The sequence below is a fragment of the Scardinius erythrophthalmus genome (assembly GCF_964197995.2).
Source record: "Scardinius erythrophthalmus genome assembly, chromosome: 1".
Taxonomy (NCBI): Eukaryota; Metazoa; Chordata; class Actinopteri; order Cypriniformes; family Leuciscidae; genus Scardinius; species Scardinius erythrophthalmus.
The window spans coordinates 47,121,628-47,140,210 of record NC_138221.1 but is presented as its reverse complement, the minus strand read 5'-3'; the positions used below and the strand labels follow the sequence as shown (position 1 = coordinate 47,140,210).

The following is an 18,583-nucleotide window of genomic DNA, read 5'->3' as shown; positions in this document are numbered from 1 at the left end:
AAGGACAAACGATTTAGGAGGCTAAAATTGCTCTTTGTTGGAACAGCGCTGAGAGGGTAGCGTTCCTCTCCAAAAACAAACAAAACAAAACAAAAAACAGCCAGAAAGGCTCACCTATTTCTTCCTTAATCGGTTCTCACCCAAACGCAACCATAAGGTTCCTACCGCATCCTCCCCCTTCCCCCTCCTTTCGCTCAAATATATCCCATTTTTTAAATTTGGTTTGGTCCCGTAAATTTTCAAATATTTATTTCCTATACATCAAGAGGAAAGGGGGTCCCCCTTTCATGGAATGCGGAAACATGGGTGTGTTTGACCGCGGAGTTCAGATGTTATTGACCACGGTGGGCGCATTCGCTGCCTTCAGTCTCATGACCATCGCGGTGGGCACGGACTACTGGCTGTACTCGCGCGGCGTGTGTAAGATCAAGACCAACAACGAGAACGAGACCAGCAAGAAGAACGAAGAGGTGATGACCCATTCGGGACTGTGGAGGACATGTTGCTTGGAAGGTAAGACGACTGTCATGCTCTCTTTTATCCACCCGATGACGTTTAGCGGTCCCCCATTTGCATTAGAGGGTCCATCTCAGCACGTGCACACGTGTTACTGTCGGTTGTTAAGGAAACGCATCTTAGGCCTGCTGCTTTCACGATGGTTTAAAAGCTCCGCTTTCAGCACCACGGACAGCGACATAAGCGCACACTGATTTACAAAACTGTTGTAAAAAGATATCACACAACGCTGTCTCTTATATTATGGCGTGTTGTAACTTGTTAGCTGGTTTCTTGCTGGATGATCATGTTCTAAAAACAGGTTTGAAAACATTAATCTAATAAGAACAGCTATTAGCTGGTTTGTTGCTGGTCTAACATAGATTTGCTGCAGCTAATGTCCAGCTTGGACCAGCAAATGGACAGCTTAGGCCAACAAGAAGGGGATAGTTCACCAAAAAAGTAAAATTCTGTCATCATATGCTCACCCTCATGTCATTCCAAATGACTTTTCTTTCTTCTGTGGAGCACACATGAATATAATTTGAGGAATGTTTTATCCATACAATAAAGAAACAGCACTGAATCCCATTTAATTGTTCATTTAATGGCCTTGTGTGGTGTGTGTGTGTGTGTGTGTGTGTGTGTGTGTGTGTGTGTGTTCAGCATATCAGAAATAAAGTTATGCAGGTTTGAAATGACCACTTTAACAAAAAAGATTATTTTAGCATCTATGGTTACAAATAATCTTTAACATCTATGGAACCTTTCCATTCTGTAAAAGGTTCTTTACAATGGATGTTTTTTTTAGATTTATTTTTGAGAGTGATGAGGGTGAGTAAATGATAATAAAAAAAAGTTTTTTAAAAAACAATTTGGGGTTAACTATGCCTTTAAGATGGATTTTCCGGCATTGGAAGGTTATGGATATAGCAGCAGATAAATGCATGTACTGGACTTCCACTATAGGTAACACCTGGGAAAAAATTGCTACTCACATGAACCATGTTCAGAAAGGCTCTCTGTATGGCAGGTCAACATTCACAGACTGTTGATTTCCTGTCATGCTTCAGTGGCTGCACTGACTGCTGACTTTGGCCAAGCAAGATCACCTTGTGAGGTCACGGAGCATAACAAATCTCCCTCATCCTCACCAGGGCTCAGCGGAGGCACAGAAGATGGCCTGGGTCTCTGAGGCACATGGCCATATGTATCCTCTGCTGCTTCTAGAGCACAGGAAGACCTATGGAGGAAAATCTATGTAGCATTATTTCAAAGAGGCTGGTCACTTTGAATTAGCAAAGACATGAATAAGCAAAGGCATTTACAGTCAAATGAGTTCAATTACGAGGCATACTGACAGGGGAGATTAGATGCTGCTGATCTTGATTATCATCATGACAGCATGAGTTCTCATAGCCATATGTTGACCATGGCAAGACAAGTGACTTTGACCACATCTGTCAGTGTGTCCTTAACATCTGCTTTTTAGATCTGTCTGTCAATTTATCCTTAAAGGGTTAGTTCACTTTCTGTCCCTTCATTGACAGCCTATAGGCAACTATCACTTCCAAGCCCCAGATAGTAAGTAAAGACATCATAAAAGACAAATCCAGTGATTTAACCTCAATTTTATGAAGCAACATGAGTGCTTTGCACAAGACAAAAAACAACAACATAATTTACACATTTATTTACAAAATATTAATCTCCAACATGCTTTCACAAGAGCACCACAATCCATGTGTTGTGTTGATGCAAGAGCAGACGTTGTTGTAAATGTTGTAAATAAAGTGGTAAATATGTTTTTTGTGCAAACAAAGCACTCATTATTAATGACAGAATTTTAGTGAACCCTTTAAGGTTTGTCTGTCAAAATACCTGAAATAGGGCTTACAACATCTGTTATTATGTTACATTTGGAGTGCAGGAGAATCTCTTGGATCAAAAAGTGCTTCATGAGATTAAACAAGAGGAACCTGATCAACATTTCCATGTAAAATATTTCCTAACAGCTTTCTTTGTAGTGCCTGTGTTTAAGTGTGTCACTGGCCCAACAAAATTCCACATGATAGTCAGTCATTTGTCATTTTTGATTCATTTTAGCTCTCAGTTACACTTAGTTTGCAGACCGAGGTCAAATAATTTGTATTAGCAATGCAATGGCATACTTTTTGTTTTGGTTCAACTGATAGTACGCTGCCAGAATTGAACACTGGAGAATGAAAAAAGTGCCTTTTTTGTGTCACAAAATAAATCCTATAGTTTTTGAACAGCCAGTAACACCAAAATGAGTTGGATAAAATCACTTGGGGGGGGGGGGGGGGGGGGGGTAGTAGTGTTCTACATCTTAAATAGTAGAACACTCAAATAGCTGAATATACAGTCAGCTCATTTAGCAAAATTAGGTGCTGGTCTATGATAAGTCTTAAGTAAAAGAGGATATTGCTGCTTCAATGTAAAACATCTTCCTTCTGTTCTCAGTTCAGGCTCACACAGATATCATGCTCAGACTATGGAAAAAGCAATTAGTTGCAACAGTAAATAACACTTATCCCTCAACCTACATGGTTGGATCCATCAGCCAGGTGCTGCCTCTCAGAGCCCATCTCGCACTACCATCTCATAGACTGTGTGTAGGCAGGCTAGGATGTAAATCTCAGTGGTCAGAGCAGAAGATGATTTGCTGGGGAGGAATAGATTTACAGCATGCAGGTGGGCAAGAGTGTTAGTGTAATTTGTCCCTGGAGTGCTCCAAACTGATGAGAGAGAGGAAACACCCTCAACTGAACTGTCCTCAGCAATTTTAGCAAAGCTTCAGATATTTAACATATACCCTTGGAAACCGTCTGTATGGTATTGTTGGTATACTTACTGTACATTACTGTTTAAATGTTTGGGGTCCGTAAAATTTATTTATTTATTTTTTTAAATTGAAAAATTATCTCATGCCCATCAAGTCTGTATTAATTTGATCAAAAATACAGTAAAATCGTGCTTTTTGTAAATGATTATTACAAAGTAAAATAACTGTTTTCTATTTTAATATATAATTTAAAATGTAATTTATTCCTGTGATGGTAAAACTTCATTTTCAGCATCATTACTCCAGTCTTCAGAGTCACATAATCCTTTAGAAATCATGCTGATTTGGTGGTCAAAAACATGCTGAAAATAGTTAAAAGTACTGATTTAGTCTTCCTTAAACTTTTGAACTGTAGTGTATATCTGTATTTGACTTGTATCAAATTATTTTAATGCTGCATAAAATGTAACTATTGTCAGTTATGGAGGTTTACACCAGTCTGAGAAATGCTTCAAAAAATAATTTATAGAGGCCAACAGCTAATTAAGCAGTGCTTTAATTTGTAAAATCTTAAAGCTATTCTTGTAGCGGGGTCATGTATCCATTTACGTTTTATTCTTATATATTTCAGAGTTGCTTTCAGTACACTTGCATTTATTTCTAGCGTCAGCAGATTTATTTTGTTCCCAATGAACTTACTATGGCTCCAAAAGTGTTTAAACACTTAAGCCACACTTAAAAATGATAAATATCATTAGATATAAAACCAACAGGCGATTATTAAAACAAATACAACAAGCATGAAGTCTGGTGGACAAAAAGTATTTTAGTTGTCAAACTAAGTGGATTATGGTACATAGTGAATTACACGTGGTTATTCTTGAGATAAATAAATTACAATGACAACAGCTTATTAAAAGTAATTACAGAAATGGTAAAGAAATGTGAAAAAAATATAGTCTAGCATCATCTATTTGCAGATGCCACTTGGTTTGACATCTTGTTATATAATACAATGAAATTCATATACTTTAAACTAGGCTTAAATGTCCAAATACTTTGAATGGCCATTGCATATTTTTAACTTTTTTATTATTAATATTTTAATCCTAAATCTCAAAGCAAAAATTGTCAAACCAGATAATTAGGGCAAAATTTGCAACACAAAAGAAAAGCACAATGCACTTGCTGTTATCGCACCTCTCAGTGAAAGATGACAGCTTGTTAAGGTCTTATTCTTGACACCCACAGAGCCATTATAGTACCACTGCAGATTAGAATGTGTCTCTATAGTGAGTGGAACCAAATATGAATCAGCATAACATTGCAGCTCTATGAGTTGCAGTACATGCATGTACACATATAAACATTGTCGTAATAAAACACAAACTGCTATATGGTGGGTCGCCATTACCGTAGTGACTCAGACCCAAGTGTACTTCGGCAGAACAGTTAATCTGTGTTATTAATCTTCATTACTCTAACAATGAATGTGAGGGTATAGCACAGAGAGAGCCCAGGAACAGCACAGCAAAGTACAGTGACAAAGGAGGTGCAGTTATATTCTTCACATACCCAACACTTATCATCCGAATCTCTGTGACAGCAACTTTCCCAATAGGGCAGATCATTCTTCTGAACGCTTTGAGTCGCCTTGAATATTTCCCAGACTACAGGGGGCTGCTGCTAATGAATGGACATCCTGTGCACGTTTTCTATTCGCAGGCAGCCAAAGCGTGTGTTTGAAGAGATAACCCGCGCCACCTCAGCGGGAGGGGGTGCAAAATACTCTTGCATTTTTCTCACCTCTCGCTGGTTCATGCTCACAAATCTGCTCTTTGTAAGCAAGTGCGTGTGAGGTCTCATACTCGGCGTTCATCCAGGTCGACTGAATCAAGTATGGCCGCTTCGTGCTGTTGTTTGTGAATCGCATCTTGGTCAAAATTCTTAGTCACATTTTGTTTAAAAATGCAAAAAATATTCTTATGTATGTGTGATAGACAGAAAGGCCGCGGGACTTAGCCATGCCTGGCACTGCTGTAGAGACGGATTACTCTCATAAACTGATCAGATAAGGATTACCAGCCTGGCATGTATCTGCCCAGCTAATGACCCAGGTCTAAAGTGGCATTATGCAGTATTACAACACTACTGCATGCTTCAGTTCGCTCACACGGGCCACTTGCCCCAAAACAATCATCCCAGTTCAGCTCTACACTACCAAAGGAAAAAACAAACAATGTTTTCTTTGGCATGCCCACCATGGCTTTTCACTCTCTCTGTAACACTTTAAAACCATGATCCACTTATCCTATAAACACCAGTGATGTGATAAACAGTGGGAAAAACAGTGGAAGCCAGCATATACAATGCCAAAACATTATGTCAGGTTAAAATATCTCTTATATGTTAACCTGACAGATTGTTTAGGCATTGTATATGAGCTATTTCATAATGCTGCTTCATTCAAAAACTTTTCTCATTGTCTTGTCACATGATCATTACAGTTTTAAGGTGGCATATGTAGCTGTATAGTTGTGACATTAAAGGGATATTTCACCCCAAAATTTGGTATGGAATGACGTAGGGTAAGTAAATGCAGTTTCTCTCAAATTTTGAAGACAGGCAAGAGTGACATATCCCCACTGTACCAGATGTACCAGAATCAAGTGAACAATTCCAGGATATGCTTTTTTTTTCATTGGTTGTTGCATTAAATCTTACCCAGATACAATAGTGCTATTTTCTGATTGGCTATTGTGTAGCCCCTTTCTTTTTTTGATTGGCTGATAAGTGGCAGGCTCGACTAAGAACTCCAGGGGAGACGCGCTTGATTCCTGCCGGTTCCACAGTGAAAGCGGCGTGGCCAGAGAAATTTTGGGTGCTGCGGCATATAAAATATATTATAAATAGTTTTTCTACGTGAGAAATACAATGTGTGGCGGGAGTGCGAGGCAAAAGACCGAAATGAGTGACTGTCACGCTCAATGCGTTACACTTGAGAGCCCTGTAAATGATAACAGAATTTTAATTTTGGGGTGAACTATCCCTTTAAAAGTTAAAATCACAGGAAGTTCACACAGCAACAGGAAAAAAAGTTATGTATGTATATACACAGACATTACAGTTCAAAAGTTTGGGGTCAGTAAGAATTTTATACTTTTATTCAGCAAGGATGCATTCAATTGATCAAAGTAACCGTAAATACATTGAGGGCCCTATCTTGCACCCAGCGCAATTGACTTTGTACACCGATGCATGTATCATTCCTATTTTGCACCTGACGCACAGCAGACTTTTCCCTCCACAGACGCAAGTCGGTAAATTAGGGAATGAACTTACGCTTCCGGGGGCGGTTCAGGGAAAAGAGGAGGCGTGTTCCGGCGCAAACGTTCCCTGGTGCTATTTTGCAGTTCCAGAAAACAATTCCGCCACAGACCAGGAAAAACCTAGCCTAAAGTCAGTGGCACAACATGCATACACTTTGCTTCTCTCATCTATACACAGACGCAGTAGTTGACATTTTTGCAAACCATACATAATTACAAGGAAAAATGTCATTGTGGTGAAAAAATAGGCATAAATCTAGCTAACACATGTACCAAAATTATTATATGCCTGTTTAACCGAAGCTAATTTGGGTGGGTTTCTCCCATCCCCATACAGTGCCGCTTCTCTGTCTTTTACGGCCCTGACGAGAACGTTGCTCTCCTCGGCTGTGAACCGCTCCTGGCGTGCGCCTGGCAAATCCGCTGTTGTAATAGCAATCCGCCATGGAACCATAGACAGTAAAAGAAATGGACACAGCAACCCCATAGACTTCAATGGAGAAAAGTGAAGTCAATTAGAAGCACTCACTTCCTGATGGCTGAGCGTACTGCGCAGACTCAAACTGAGCTTGACGACGTAGATGTGACGTGAGCAACCCGTCTGTCTTCTAGTTGCTGTGCCAAGAGAAATAACAAGCATAATAATGGAACAAAATAATTTCAAACAAGAGCCAGAGCAAATACATTACATTGTATCGACATTTTATATAGAAAGAACACAGAAACAAACTCTCTGTGAAATGAGATGCTAGTAACACTTCCATCATTCAGATCAGATATTCCATATCATAGCAAGCAATGGAAAAAAAATAAAACCGCTGCGCTGCCAAAATGCTCTCAAGCGCCCACAGCTAGGCATTTTCAGCAGAGCGCCTAGCGTTTTCAGTTGACTGAAAACGCTTTAGTGGACACGCGGCCTAAATGTGGATGTCAATCCAAAAAACTGACAGTGTGAACGTAGCATTTGTTTGAAGTCTTTTGAAGCCATACAATATATTTTTTTTTAGGAAGAGGTTTGCATTTGCATTTATTCATTTAGAAGACAGAAAGGTGCAGCTTGAACAGTTTGCTATAAATATCTGCTTTTGTGTTCCACAGAGGTAAATCAGTTATATAGGTTTCAAAAGACATGAGGATGAGTAAATGATTACATAATTAAATTTTCTGGTGTTCACTGTCCATTTAAATAATGACAGAAGCTATTTGTTTTGATGAATAATGATCTTATTTAAAGCTAATGTACTGGCAAGCCAGGTCTCACTTTGAACTTCTCAAATGCAGGACACGTTTTTTTCTTCTTCTTTTTTTTTGCAACATCTAGACAACCTCTGCCAGAATCAGAGGACAAAATCCTCCTCTGCTGCTCAGACAGGAGGGAACATAATTAGGGTCTCAGGGGCATTATTAATATTGGATTGGGAGACGGCCCGGGTGGAATACCATTTGAATCATTCTAATTCTGATTCAGCTCTGAAAGCAGGTTGAATGTGACGGCAGTGATCAGAGTGCAACAGAACAGTCTGTTCCACATCTCATTTCTCACCTTCTCTCTTCTACATCACTTGCTTTCTTGTTCTGCATTTGTTTCTTTGTACCTGAATGTTGGCAGGTGCATGTGTAGGAGTACTCATGCTATTCTGGAACTTCTGTATCCCTCCCTACTCAGTTGACCGTTTACTGGGATGCACATCTGCATTAGTAAAATCCCTTTTAAGAGCTTTTCCACATTCTTTACGCACTTTGCAAACAATAAGGGACTGCTAAATGATTGGAGAGTCATTGTAATAAACTGTATATGGTGTGGTGAAATTAGAAAGGGTCATTAACGTAACTGTCTGACAGTCCTGTCACAAGTAGGAGGAGCCGAGTGGTGTCCTTCATTATTTCTCCAATAATCTTTTTCCGGATCTCTCTTGCGGGCGGCCTTTACCAGGGAAAGATATATGGATCGAATTTTGTTTTTGGTCCTGGTGCGTTGTGTGATTCCTCTGCACTTTGACCCAGGAAACAGATCAATAGAGGGCACTCCCAGGATCTGTGTGTGGGAACGGACTCTACAGTGTAACATCACTGATTATAGCTGACGAATGAATGAACCAGATAAGCAGAGGCAAGCTAAAACGAGATTATAAACTTCAGAAGTATATAATGGTACAATGGCATGAAAATAAAGGCATTTTGAGCTAAATACCTTATAGCCACATGCCTTTCTTGCTAACATTTAAAGTCACTGGTGACTAAGGTTTTTTTAAGATGACAAAGAACACTGTTAAATGGTTCATACGACTATTGCATTATATTCCGAGTCCTCTCAAGCAATAAAATATAGGTAGAGTAACATTTAAGTCATATACTAACATCCAAAAGTTTTGGGTCTAATTATTTATTTATTTATTTATTTTTTGAAAGAATCTCTTGTGATCATCAAGGCTGCATAAAAATATAGTTAAAACAGTAATATTGTGAGATATTAACACAATTTAAAATGTTTTGTTATAACCGTTAGTAACGTTGTGCTGTTTAATATTTTTATGGAAACTGCACTGTAAAAAAATGTTATGTGCTACTTACTTGGTAACAATATGGTAACAGTATTACACAAGCTTGATTTCTTTCATGGAATCTACCTTAATAAATAATGTAAAATCCCCTAAATTATTTAGTCTATGACACAAGAAATGACTATTTTTAGTGAAATATGTTTTTTTATTTTAAGTTGACTCTTAAAATTGTGTGAATTTGAGTGAATGGAATTGTCCTATTTATAGTAGACTTTGAGTTATATTGATATATTTAAAAATATGCTGTTAGCACAGCAAAGAAACAAAATTTGTTACTGCATTATCATTATAGCAAAGTTATTACTTAATGAACAAAGCAAAATGCTTCAGAGTTTTAACACTTGCAGTTATTCACAACCTTACCATAAGCCCTACTCTTCTGCACAATGGTAACAAAAACTTCAACATAATAGAAACTCTTTCAAATGTCTAACTAAACTGAACATTAAACATTAACAGATGTTTCCCTTTACTCAAAAACACATAAAATAACACTTAATTTCAATATTTACTCTCCATTTCCAGCCATGTGCAAAGCATGCTGGGAACTAACAATGGTGTCCCAAAATAATTGAGCTATTTCTCTTAAAATAAATAGGTAGCCTTTTTTCCTTAATTTTATCAGCTTAATCAGTTCCTCAATTCAAGCCTCAAAACTGTGCATGTTTCCTTAAAATAATTAGGAAAATGTATCTCTTGGTTTTATTAGTAAAATGTTCTCAGTATTTTAAATACAACACTGAACCACAATTTTCTTAATAAAATACACACAATATTTTTAATTATCACCTTAATTTTTTTCAAGACCCTTGATTTACAGTGATGTGCTACACGTTTTTTAGGGTGCTTCAATGAATAGAAAGTTAAAAAAGAACAGCATTTATTTGAAAAAATATATATATATTTTCAATGTAAAAGTCTTTACTGTCACAATTGGTCAATTTAATGCATCATTGCTGAATACAATTATCAATTTCTTTCAAACGAAAAAAAAAAAAAAAATCTTACTGACCCCAAACTTTTGAACGTTATAGTGTCCTTTCCTTTGTAAATATATTTAAATATATTAAAATATGGTGCATCAAGACATTTTATCAAGCATTTTGTTCTTAAATTTCTGTCTGTTCTTCACACCATTCTTAATCACTTCAGAAGACCTGGAATATAAATTGTATTGATTATTTCAATGATACTTTTTGTCGTTTTTGAAGCTTGAGAGTCTTGAGAGAAAAATAAAACAAGTATTTGGAATGACATGAGGATGAGTAAATAATACAGCACATAGTTCATTCAAAACAAAAGATTAGATTTGTTTGAAATGTTTAGTACAGATGCAGAAGGGATTTGCACTAAAGCTCGTTTCATGCTTCCAACTGAAGCATTGACATGTGGAGTTCTGCATGGCAGAAAAGAAGTATGGGGTAATTTAGAAATTCGCTCTATGTCCTCTTGCATGTACAGCAAGTGCCAAAATCTCTGTGATACTATTATACTGAGCAAGACCAATTATATAGAATTGATCTCATTTCCACTGTTGTAGACCATTAGGCCAATTTTGTGATAATGTTTAAAGGAGATCGTTCATTTATTCCCTTACCCCTTTCTCTGACGGCCATTTTGCAGATTTAAGGTAGAGAGGGGAAATACCACCATAAATGCTGATTAACTCTATATCTGCTCCATTCATTTTAAGTCAAAGTGTTTTGCTGTTTTTCCCCCGATAGCGGCGGTGGAGTCTGCAGCCCTCTCAGGTGTGATGAATTGGTGGTGTCCTTGGCACAGTTCATTTGCAATCCATTACAGTGCATTAGCTTTGTGTCAGAGAGGAACCCAAACACCATGCATCACTAAAGTGAGGGGATGTGATCAGATACCCCATCTTACACCCAACATACCATTGACTTGCAGAGCACGTTTGAATTTTAATTTGTCTTTTATAAAGTGTGTTGAAATTAGTCCAGAACTGTTTAAAGGAAGTGTTCAGGAAATATTCAGGAGAAAAACTGGAAGAAACCTGTAGTGCTCAGATGCTCCTCATTTATAGATCAAGAAACTTATTGGAGACCTCAGTTATTCTTCATCTATCAGCTTTGTCTCAGAGTGGAAAAACCCTTAGGCAATGAATGATGCATTTATTTACATACAATGAGAGTACGTATACACACAAAATATAGTACAGAAAGAGAAAGAGAGAGTATATATAGAATATATACACTTTTTACTTAATTTTCAGCATCATCATCACCAGTCTTCAGTGTCACTCTAATATGCTGATTTGATACTCAAGCAACATTTTACTGTATATATATATATATATATATATATATCTATACAAGAAAACATTCTGATACACACAAAACCGAATAGATGGATGGATAGATAGATAGTTGGCACAGTGTGACATTAAATCTACAAAGGAGACGTGAGGAGTCTTTTACTCAAGAGAGCAATTTAAGAAGCATGAGAATCCATTTACTCTCCATTTTCTCTTATTGCCGTTTAATCTCATTGCTGTCATTTCAGAAATTAATGATATCTTTTTTCTATCCTATGGGTGAGTCTCACCTTGGAGAAGATCATATCTTAGCACATGCTGCTTAGTGTTTGCTTCAGTCCTGATGTATTACAAGCCTCAAGTGTAATGTTTCATATAGGACAACACTCAGACAGCTCATTAAGATGTCCCTAAACATTACCGTGTGTAAACTCATGTTCATTTATTCATGATCTATTTTCGTGCCATGGGTACTCACATATTGAGCAGCCATCTTCTCGATGAGCATCGGTGAGGCTCTGGATGTGTAGAGGATGAACTGAGATGTTTCCGCCTCTGCAGACCTGTGGTTAACACCTAGCTGGCGAGGTGCTGACAGTCCCGCTCCTCTGTCCAGGCAGGAGCATACGGCCAAATCCACCCCCCTCTGCCGGTATGTGCTCGAGGGAAAGAGACGGAGGTTGACATATGCACAGGGAGAAATGTAGAAGAGAAGCAAAAATGAAAGTGTTTTCTAAAGTCACACAAAGTTGCACAGTAAGTTCTTTAACATCAATGAGATGACAAATTGAGTTCCTTCCCACACACAAATAAAAAATCCCAAAAGACAACATTACCTCAATTTGTATTTTAGTTTATTAGGTACAAAGCAGCAGGGCTCATTAAGTACATTTTATTAGTTGGCTTTCAAAATATGTGCATTGAGCTACAAGCTGCATTACTATGTCCCTCGTGCATCTGAAACCACGTGAGCGATGTTAAAGGGATAGTTCACCCAAAAATCACCCTCATGTTATCATAAAGCCATAAGACCTGAGAGGTTTCGCTCCCTCCACTGAAAGTCCAGGTAACCAAAACTTAAAAGAGCCAAAAAGGTTATAAAGGCATTGTATTACGAATCCATAAATTGAGCAGTTTATTCCAAGTCTTGTGAAGAAATATGAGAGCGTGATGCACAAAAACCAATGAGGCTTGTTCTTGCGCATGAGTCACACTCCCGTGTCTTGGATTAAGCCACTCGATTCATATGGATTTGTTTTACGGCACTTTTTTAAAAATCTTTTAAGTTTTGATTAACTGGACTTTCAATGGAGACAGAACCTCTCGGGCTTCATTAAAATTATCGCAATTTATGTTTTGAAGATTAACCAAGTCATACGGGTTCAGAACAACATGAGGGTGAGTGAATTCTTTTTTGGGTGGACTATCCTTTTAACTGCAGTTGGTACAAGACATGCACTATATAGTATCAGGTTTCATATATATATAGTCATCTTACTCCACTTTCCTCTCCTGCTCTAAGTGGGAGATCAGGTATAACGGTCCACATTGTGTCTGTATTGATTTCAGCTCTGCTAGGGACTTTGAAGACTATTGATGGAAGTAAATGGTGCCCTGTGTCTCATTCTGATGGTACGAGTATCTCCTCCCTCCTCATTTTTAGCGTGTGTGTGTGTCTCACATTGTCTTTTTCTCTAGTGTAATAACACCCAATTCAGTGCTGAAAATTTGCACCCAATTTTAGTTGCAATTCTTGAAACCATTGTGAATTATGTAGGGCCGCTTTGTACGGGTGTGTGGGTCCAAAGGGGCCAAGCAGTGCTGTGGTTGAGCAGATCTGCTCAGATGGCTGTGTTTACATCAGGCACCAGTGCTGGCAAAGCCTCCAGTCACAGCAAATGGTGCTGTTGGCTAAACATACTGCTGTCAGGAGACTGCCACTGTCAACTTCATCTGGGAGAATTCAACAAGACTGGCTATCTCAGGGAAGCCAGAGTCTTGCAGGGCAGTGTAAATTTCAATATTCAGCCTATAAAAAAAGCATGCAATATCTTTAGACTGAAGATTTTCAGAAGGAAATGCAAGTGCAGTTTGACCATATGAAACTCACCACCATGATTTTTTTTTGTGTGTGTGTGTGTGTGTGCTAATGGATTTTAGGTTTATTGCAAATTGTTATTTGGTTGCAAGGGTAGTTTGAATGGCTTTAGCATGTTGCTATGTTGTTGCAAATGTGTTCTGGGTGTTTTTTACCATGTTTCTACGTGGTTTCTAAGGTGTTCAGAGTGTTGTTGTTTTTTTGTCATGTTTCTATGTAGTTGCTGACATGCTCTTAAAAGTGAATGCTTGCAATCCTTTAAAGGAATTAACTGACACCGTAAAAAAGTGTTAAAAAAGATGTTTAAAAATACTCAAAATAAATTTACTTGGGAAATTTACTTGTTCACTCATTTATAAATTGCTCATACTTGTTAAGTAAGACAAGATACATTTGAATTAAAGATACATGCTTTGAAAATAAGTCGTAATACCTTCTTCTTGGGTCAAATTATTCTGATAGTGGATATATCATATACAAGACAAGACATCCAGCAACATCCATTAAGGAAATAAATAGGGTTAATTTTTCATAAAAATGTCATGTCAACCATAAATATTTTAATCAAAGCTCTCATGTAAATATACAAATCAGGATCTCGTTGGTTTGAAGAACACTGATTTGACGTCATTCTGAAAGTAGAGGCTATTCTGGGTTTATAGCAAGGCATTATGTGCACCTGGTGTTGTAATTTTTGCAAACATCAAATAATTCATGTGTTAAAAGGGTTCCGTATGTGCCAGGTCACAAAAATTACTGCTTCACAAAAGAGCTGACGACAAGCTTCTCTTCTGAAGATAACCTCAAGAAAAGGTTGCACAGGATGTCAAAAGAGACAGCTGCTATCATCTCTTTGTGCAGATGTGCCCATAGATAAGTATGCAGTTTGGGTCATGGAGGATGATGATGATGAACTTCCTGTCAGCTGTGTCATTCGTACCCTCTACTCCCACTTTCCTCTGCCTGTCTTGAATCTCTGCTGGGCTTGGAATAGGCAAGTGTGTGTCTGCCTGTTTATTTTTCTTAGAGTAATATGGAACAATATGCATTTTTAATGAAGAGCAGCATGGCTTCTCTTTACACTCTCAGGACAGATTAGAGTCTCTAATCTTCACAGTGCTTGTATGTATGTGTATGCAAGTGTAAATGCATTCACACACTCAGGAGTGAACACAAGCTTAAATATGAGTTGTGTCATGTTGAAATACTTTCTCCTTCAATGCGCAGAGTCAGCTACAAGTAAGCCATTTGTGAGCTGATTTTCTAAAGAGAATACACACAGTGGCTCTGATGTATAGAGTACAATAGTGACCGCCCACTGAAGTGGCATTGGTTCGAGAAGTATTTTTCCTATACATTTTTTCCATAGGCATTTCAAAAACTTCAATAAAAAGCAAACATCACAACATTGTTGTGCAAAGTTGAGGAAATAATACACATACACAAGGAGTCTGTAGAATTAGCCCATATTAGACCATTACCATGGTCATTGCAAATGATGTAATACTATATATTTCCATTATGTTTATATAGATATATTATTGATTAAAATATACACTACCGATCAAAAGTTTGGGGTCAGTACGATTTTTTATGTTTTTGAAAGAAGTCTCTGATGCTCACCAGGGCTGCGTTAATTTGATTAAAAAACAGTCATGTAAAATATGTTTACGATTTAAAATAACTTTTTTTTATTTAAATATATTTTTAAAATATAATTTATTCCTGTGATGCAAAGCTGAATTTTCATCATCATTACTCCAGTCTTCAGTGTCGCGTGATCCTTCAGAAAATTATTCTAATGATGATTGTGGAAATCATGAAACTTTTTTTCAGAAATCTTTGATGAATAGAAAGTTCAAAAACAGTTTATTTGTAATAGAAATCTTAAAAATAGAAAAAGAGAAGAAAAAAAATAATGTCTGGAAAACCTGTTGGGAAACAAACGTTATTTTTAACAAATTATTTGGTGCTGCTAGTGACGCAGATTCTAGATTCATCAGACTTTTGTCAATCTGTGCTGGGAGAGGAACAGAAAGTCAGAGGCAGGAGTAACAGGGGTCTAGTGACCCTGACCTCTGACTGTCAGTGCTTCCTCAGCTGGTGAGGCAGCGCATGCAATGCATCCCTGCTCAGCCCTGCATGAGCCTAATTAAAGCAATTAATCAGATGAATTACGCTGAGATCACATACCGCTCCCTCTGGGCCTTAGAGTGACCAGAGCTAGCGTGGATGCTAAAGCTAAGTGAACTGTTGCTTGAGTGACATCAGGGGTTTTTGGGTTAAAAGTAATGAGGCACTTTTACAAATCAAATGCCAACACGTCCATGGAAATGCCATGCTGTGTTGTGAAGTGTAGAGTGTTTAGGCTTGAGTGAATGGCAGCAAGGCTGCCATCTTGGATTCATATCTTTCTCTATTTTGCTCTGATATTTGCTCATTCTCTCACAGGCTCACAGCCACACACACAAACGTAGACACACAACATGCTCTGAGGGTCACAGCGGCGGTGGTGGCACAACACATTCCCATCTAAATACTCAGTTTGTGTGCATGTGTGTCTCTGCGTGACTTAGGCATTGTGTCTCAGTATTTGGAGGGGACCAATGGCAGACACACTACGTCAAGCTGCTGTGTGTCACTATCAGGAAGTAATAAGATGAGAGGACAGCGTCACGAGTCACAGGCTCATAGCAACAGCAAGAAAAAGGAAAAGAAAGAAGAGGAGCAAGAGGAGAAGGGAGGGAGTGAGGAAGATAGTGTGAGAATGAATTAACACCTTTTAACGGCAGCAGCCCATTAAGGCTGCAGAAAAGCAGACAGGCACGAAGAAAGAGAGGGAGAGATTGAGACACAACGTAATGAAGGAAGAAACATGCATAGTGATAGTAGTAAAGAAAATTCAAACTTTTTGCAATGCAAGTCTTTACATGCAATACAACAGAAATGGCTGAATAATCAGTGTTCTTTTTCTTGGTCAATTTAAATTTAAAGCAAAACTGGTCAAATTTTAGGACATTAAAATTATTATTTATTAAAATATTAAACTATTATAAAAAGTTTAAAATCTTAAGATAATTTTACAATTTAAACGACTTAAGACATTTAAAGTAATACTTTACAATAAGGTCCCATTAGTAAGTGAGCAATACATTTGTTTGAGGATTTATTACTTCTTGTTAACATTAATTTATAAAATACAACTGTTTATTGTTATTTCATGTTAGCAAAGAGATACAATTTTTTATTTTAATAATGCATTAGTAAATGTCATTAAGATTAATAAATACATTAGAAGTTAACTAATGCAAAAAAAATATTGTATTAACACATTAAAAGTAATAAATATATTGATTTTACAGATTGAATGTGATATTAAACCATTATTACATTTAATATTAAAATTGTTAAATTATTACAAGCATTATCTGTCAAGATATTAAAAACTTTTCAGAAAATATCTTAAAACAAGAAAAAAACTTTGCCACTGTAGCATACATTTGATTTAAGTATAAAATGATACAAATTTAGTGAGGTTTATTGATAGAGGCTTAAAAAGGGGGGTATTTGCCAATGGGTAAAACAAGTTTAAAAGGATGTTTTTCTAATTAAGAAAATTATTTTTGTAGTGTTGCTCACTTTCCTTTCACTGCAGAATAGAAGGTATGCACTCAATGAATTTCCAGTTGCCAAAGAAAGGGGAAAAGGTGTGCAAAAGGGAAATGTGTGATAAAAGGAAATAGGAGAAAAATTAAGAGTGGAGGAGAAAAAGGGAGGAAGAGGGGAGGTGGTTTGACGCATCCAGACTGCAACCATGGCTTTTTTCTTCATTAGGGATCAGAGGGAAAAAACTGCAGCGAAGCAGTGCACTGAATCCTGGATGCATTCATCTCTATGTCCTCCTATTCATTCTGAACATCCATCCACATGCATCTATCTACTGTCATGACTAACGTTTCAGTCTCTGTCTTTGTCTCCTTCTTTCAGGCCCCCCTCCCGCTTTACTCACTCCTTAAAGGGAGAGTTCAGTAAAAAAGTTCAAATTCTGTCATCATTCACTCACCCTCATGTTGTTCCAAACCTGTATGACTTTATTGCCCTGTTCCAAATCCTAGTGAGCTGCGTAATTATGCAGGCTCCTAAGATAGCTTGTTTTGACCAGCATCGGAAATGCACTTTGTACAGAATGCAATCCTAGAATGCATTGCCGTGCACTCCAAGAAAAAAAAAAAAATCCAAAAAGATGGACAAGATGAGGGAAATGTTGATAATTTCAATACTGAAAGCTAATACAAATGGTTCAGAGAAAATAAATAGATTAATTTAATCTAATGTTCATGTGTGCACTGTGTTCGGCATATAAAAATATCACATTTTATAGCATAGCAACATGTTTAAGCTAAACTGTATTGAAAGCAAAGAGTTGAATCTCCCCCAAAGAGTGGCACTTGTGTGGCACACATAGTTGGTGCTTATGTAGACTGTTCCAAATATGTTACTGGTTCTATAATGATTAGAATGCTGTTAAAACGTGTTTTGCGTTTAAAAACGTGAGATGGAAAAAAAAGCATAAGATCTACAGAGATGTTTTTTAAAAGTCAAATTTCTTTTAACTTGAGCACCTCGTTTTTTTGGAACACCATGTGTCACGAGTGAGAAACTGAAACAGATATGAGCGCAAATACATGTTCATCTAGCGCATGTTCACATATAAAAACAATCGAAATTGGAATGCTAAAACCTGTTCTGAGTTAATCCCCTTAGAAGTGAGCTGCCTACAGTAGGCAGTGATGTAACACAGAGCTTCTTATTTCTCCAATCATCATGGGAATGCATGGGGACCGGGGACATTCATGGTGACCATTCACTTTCGTTGTATGAAAATAACAGCTGGAACATTTTGCTGTATAACGCACACAAAACGTTAAATGACATAAAGCTGAGTAAATGGTGACAGAATTATCATTTTTGGACTATCCCTTTAACATCTCTTTTGTCTCCTTTTACCTGTACATCTCA

At 37.5% G+C, this 18,583-nt stretch overlaps 1 protein-coding gene across 1 annotated transcript in view; it reads left to right on the top strand.

The window, feature by feature from the left end:
- Positions 1-287: 287 nt before the first annotated feature.
- cacng2a (calcium channel, voltage-dependent, gamma subunit 2a) overlaps positions 288-18,583 on the top strand; it is a gene marked incomplete at both ends in the record, with an annotated part of 87,713 nt that continues 69,417 nt past the window's right edge. Inside the window, one exon of the mRNA XM_081366608.1 lies at positions 288-513. Within this exon, the coding sequence (XP_081222734.1) occupies positions 288-513 (226 nt within the window). The remainder of the gene's footprint in view (positions 514-18,583) is intronic.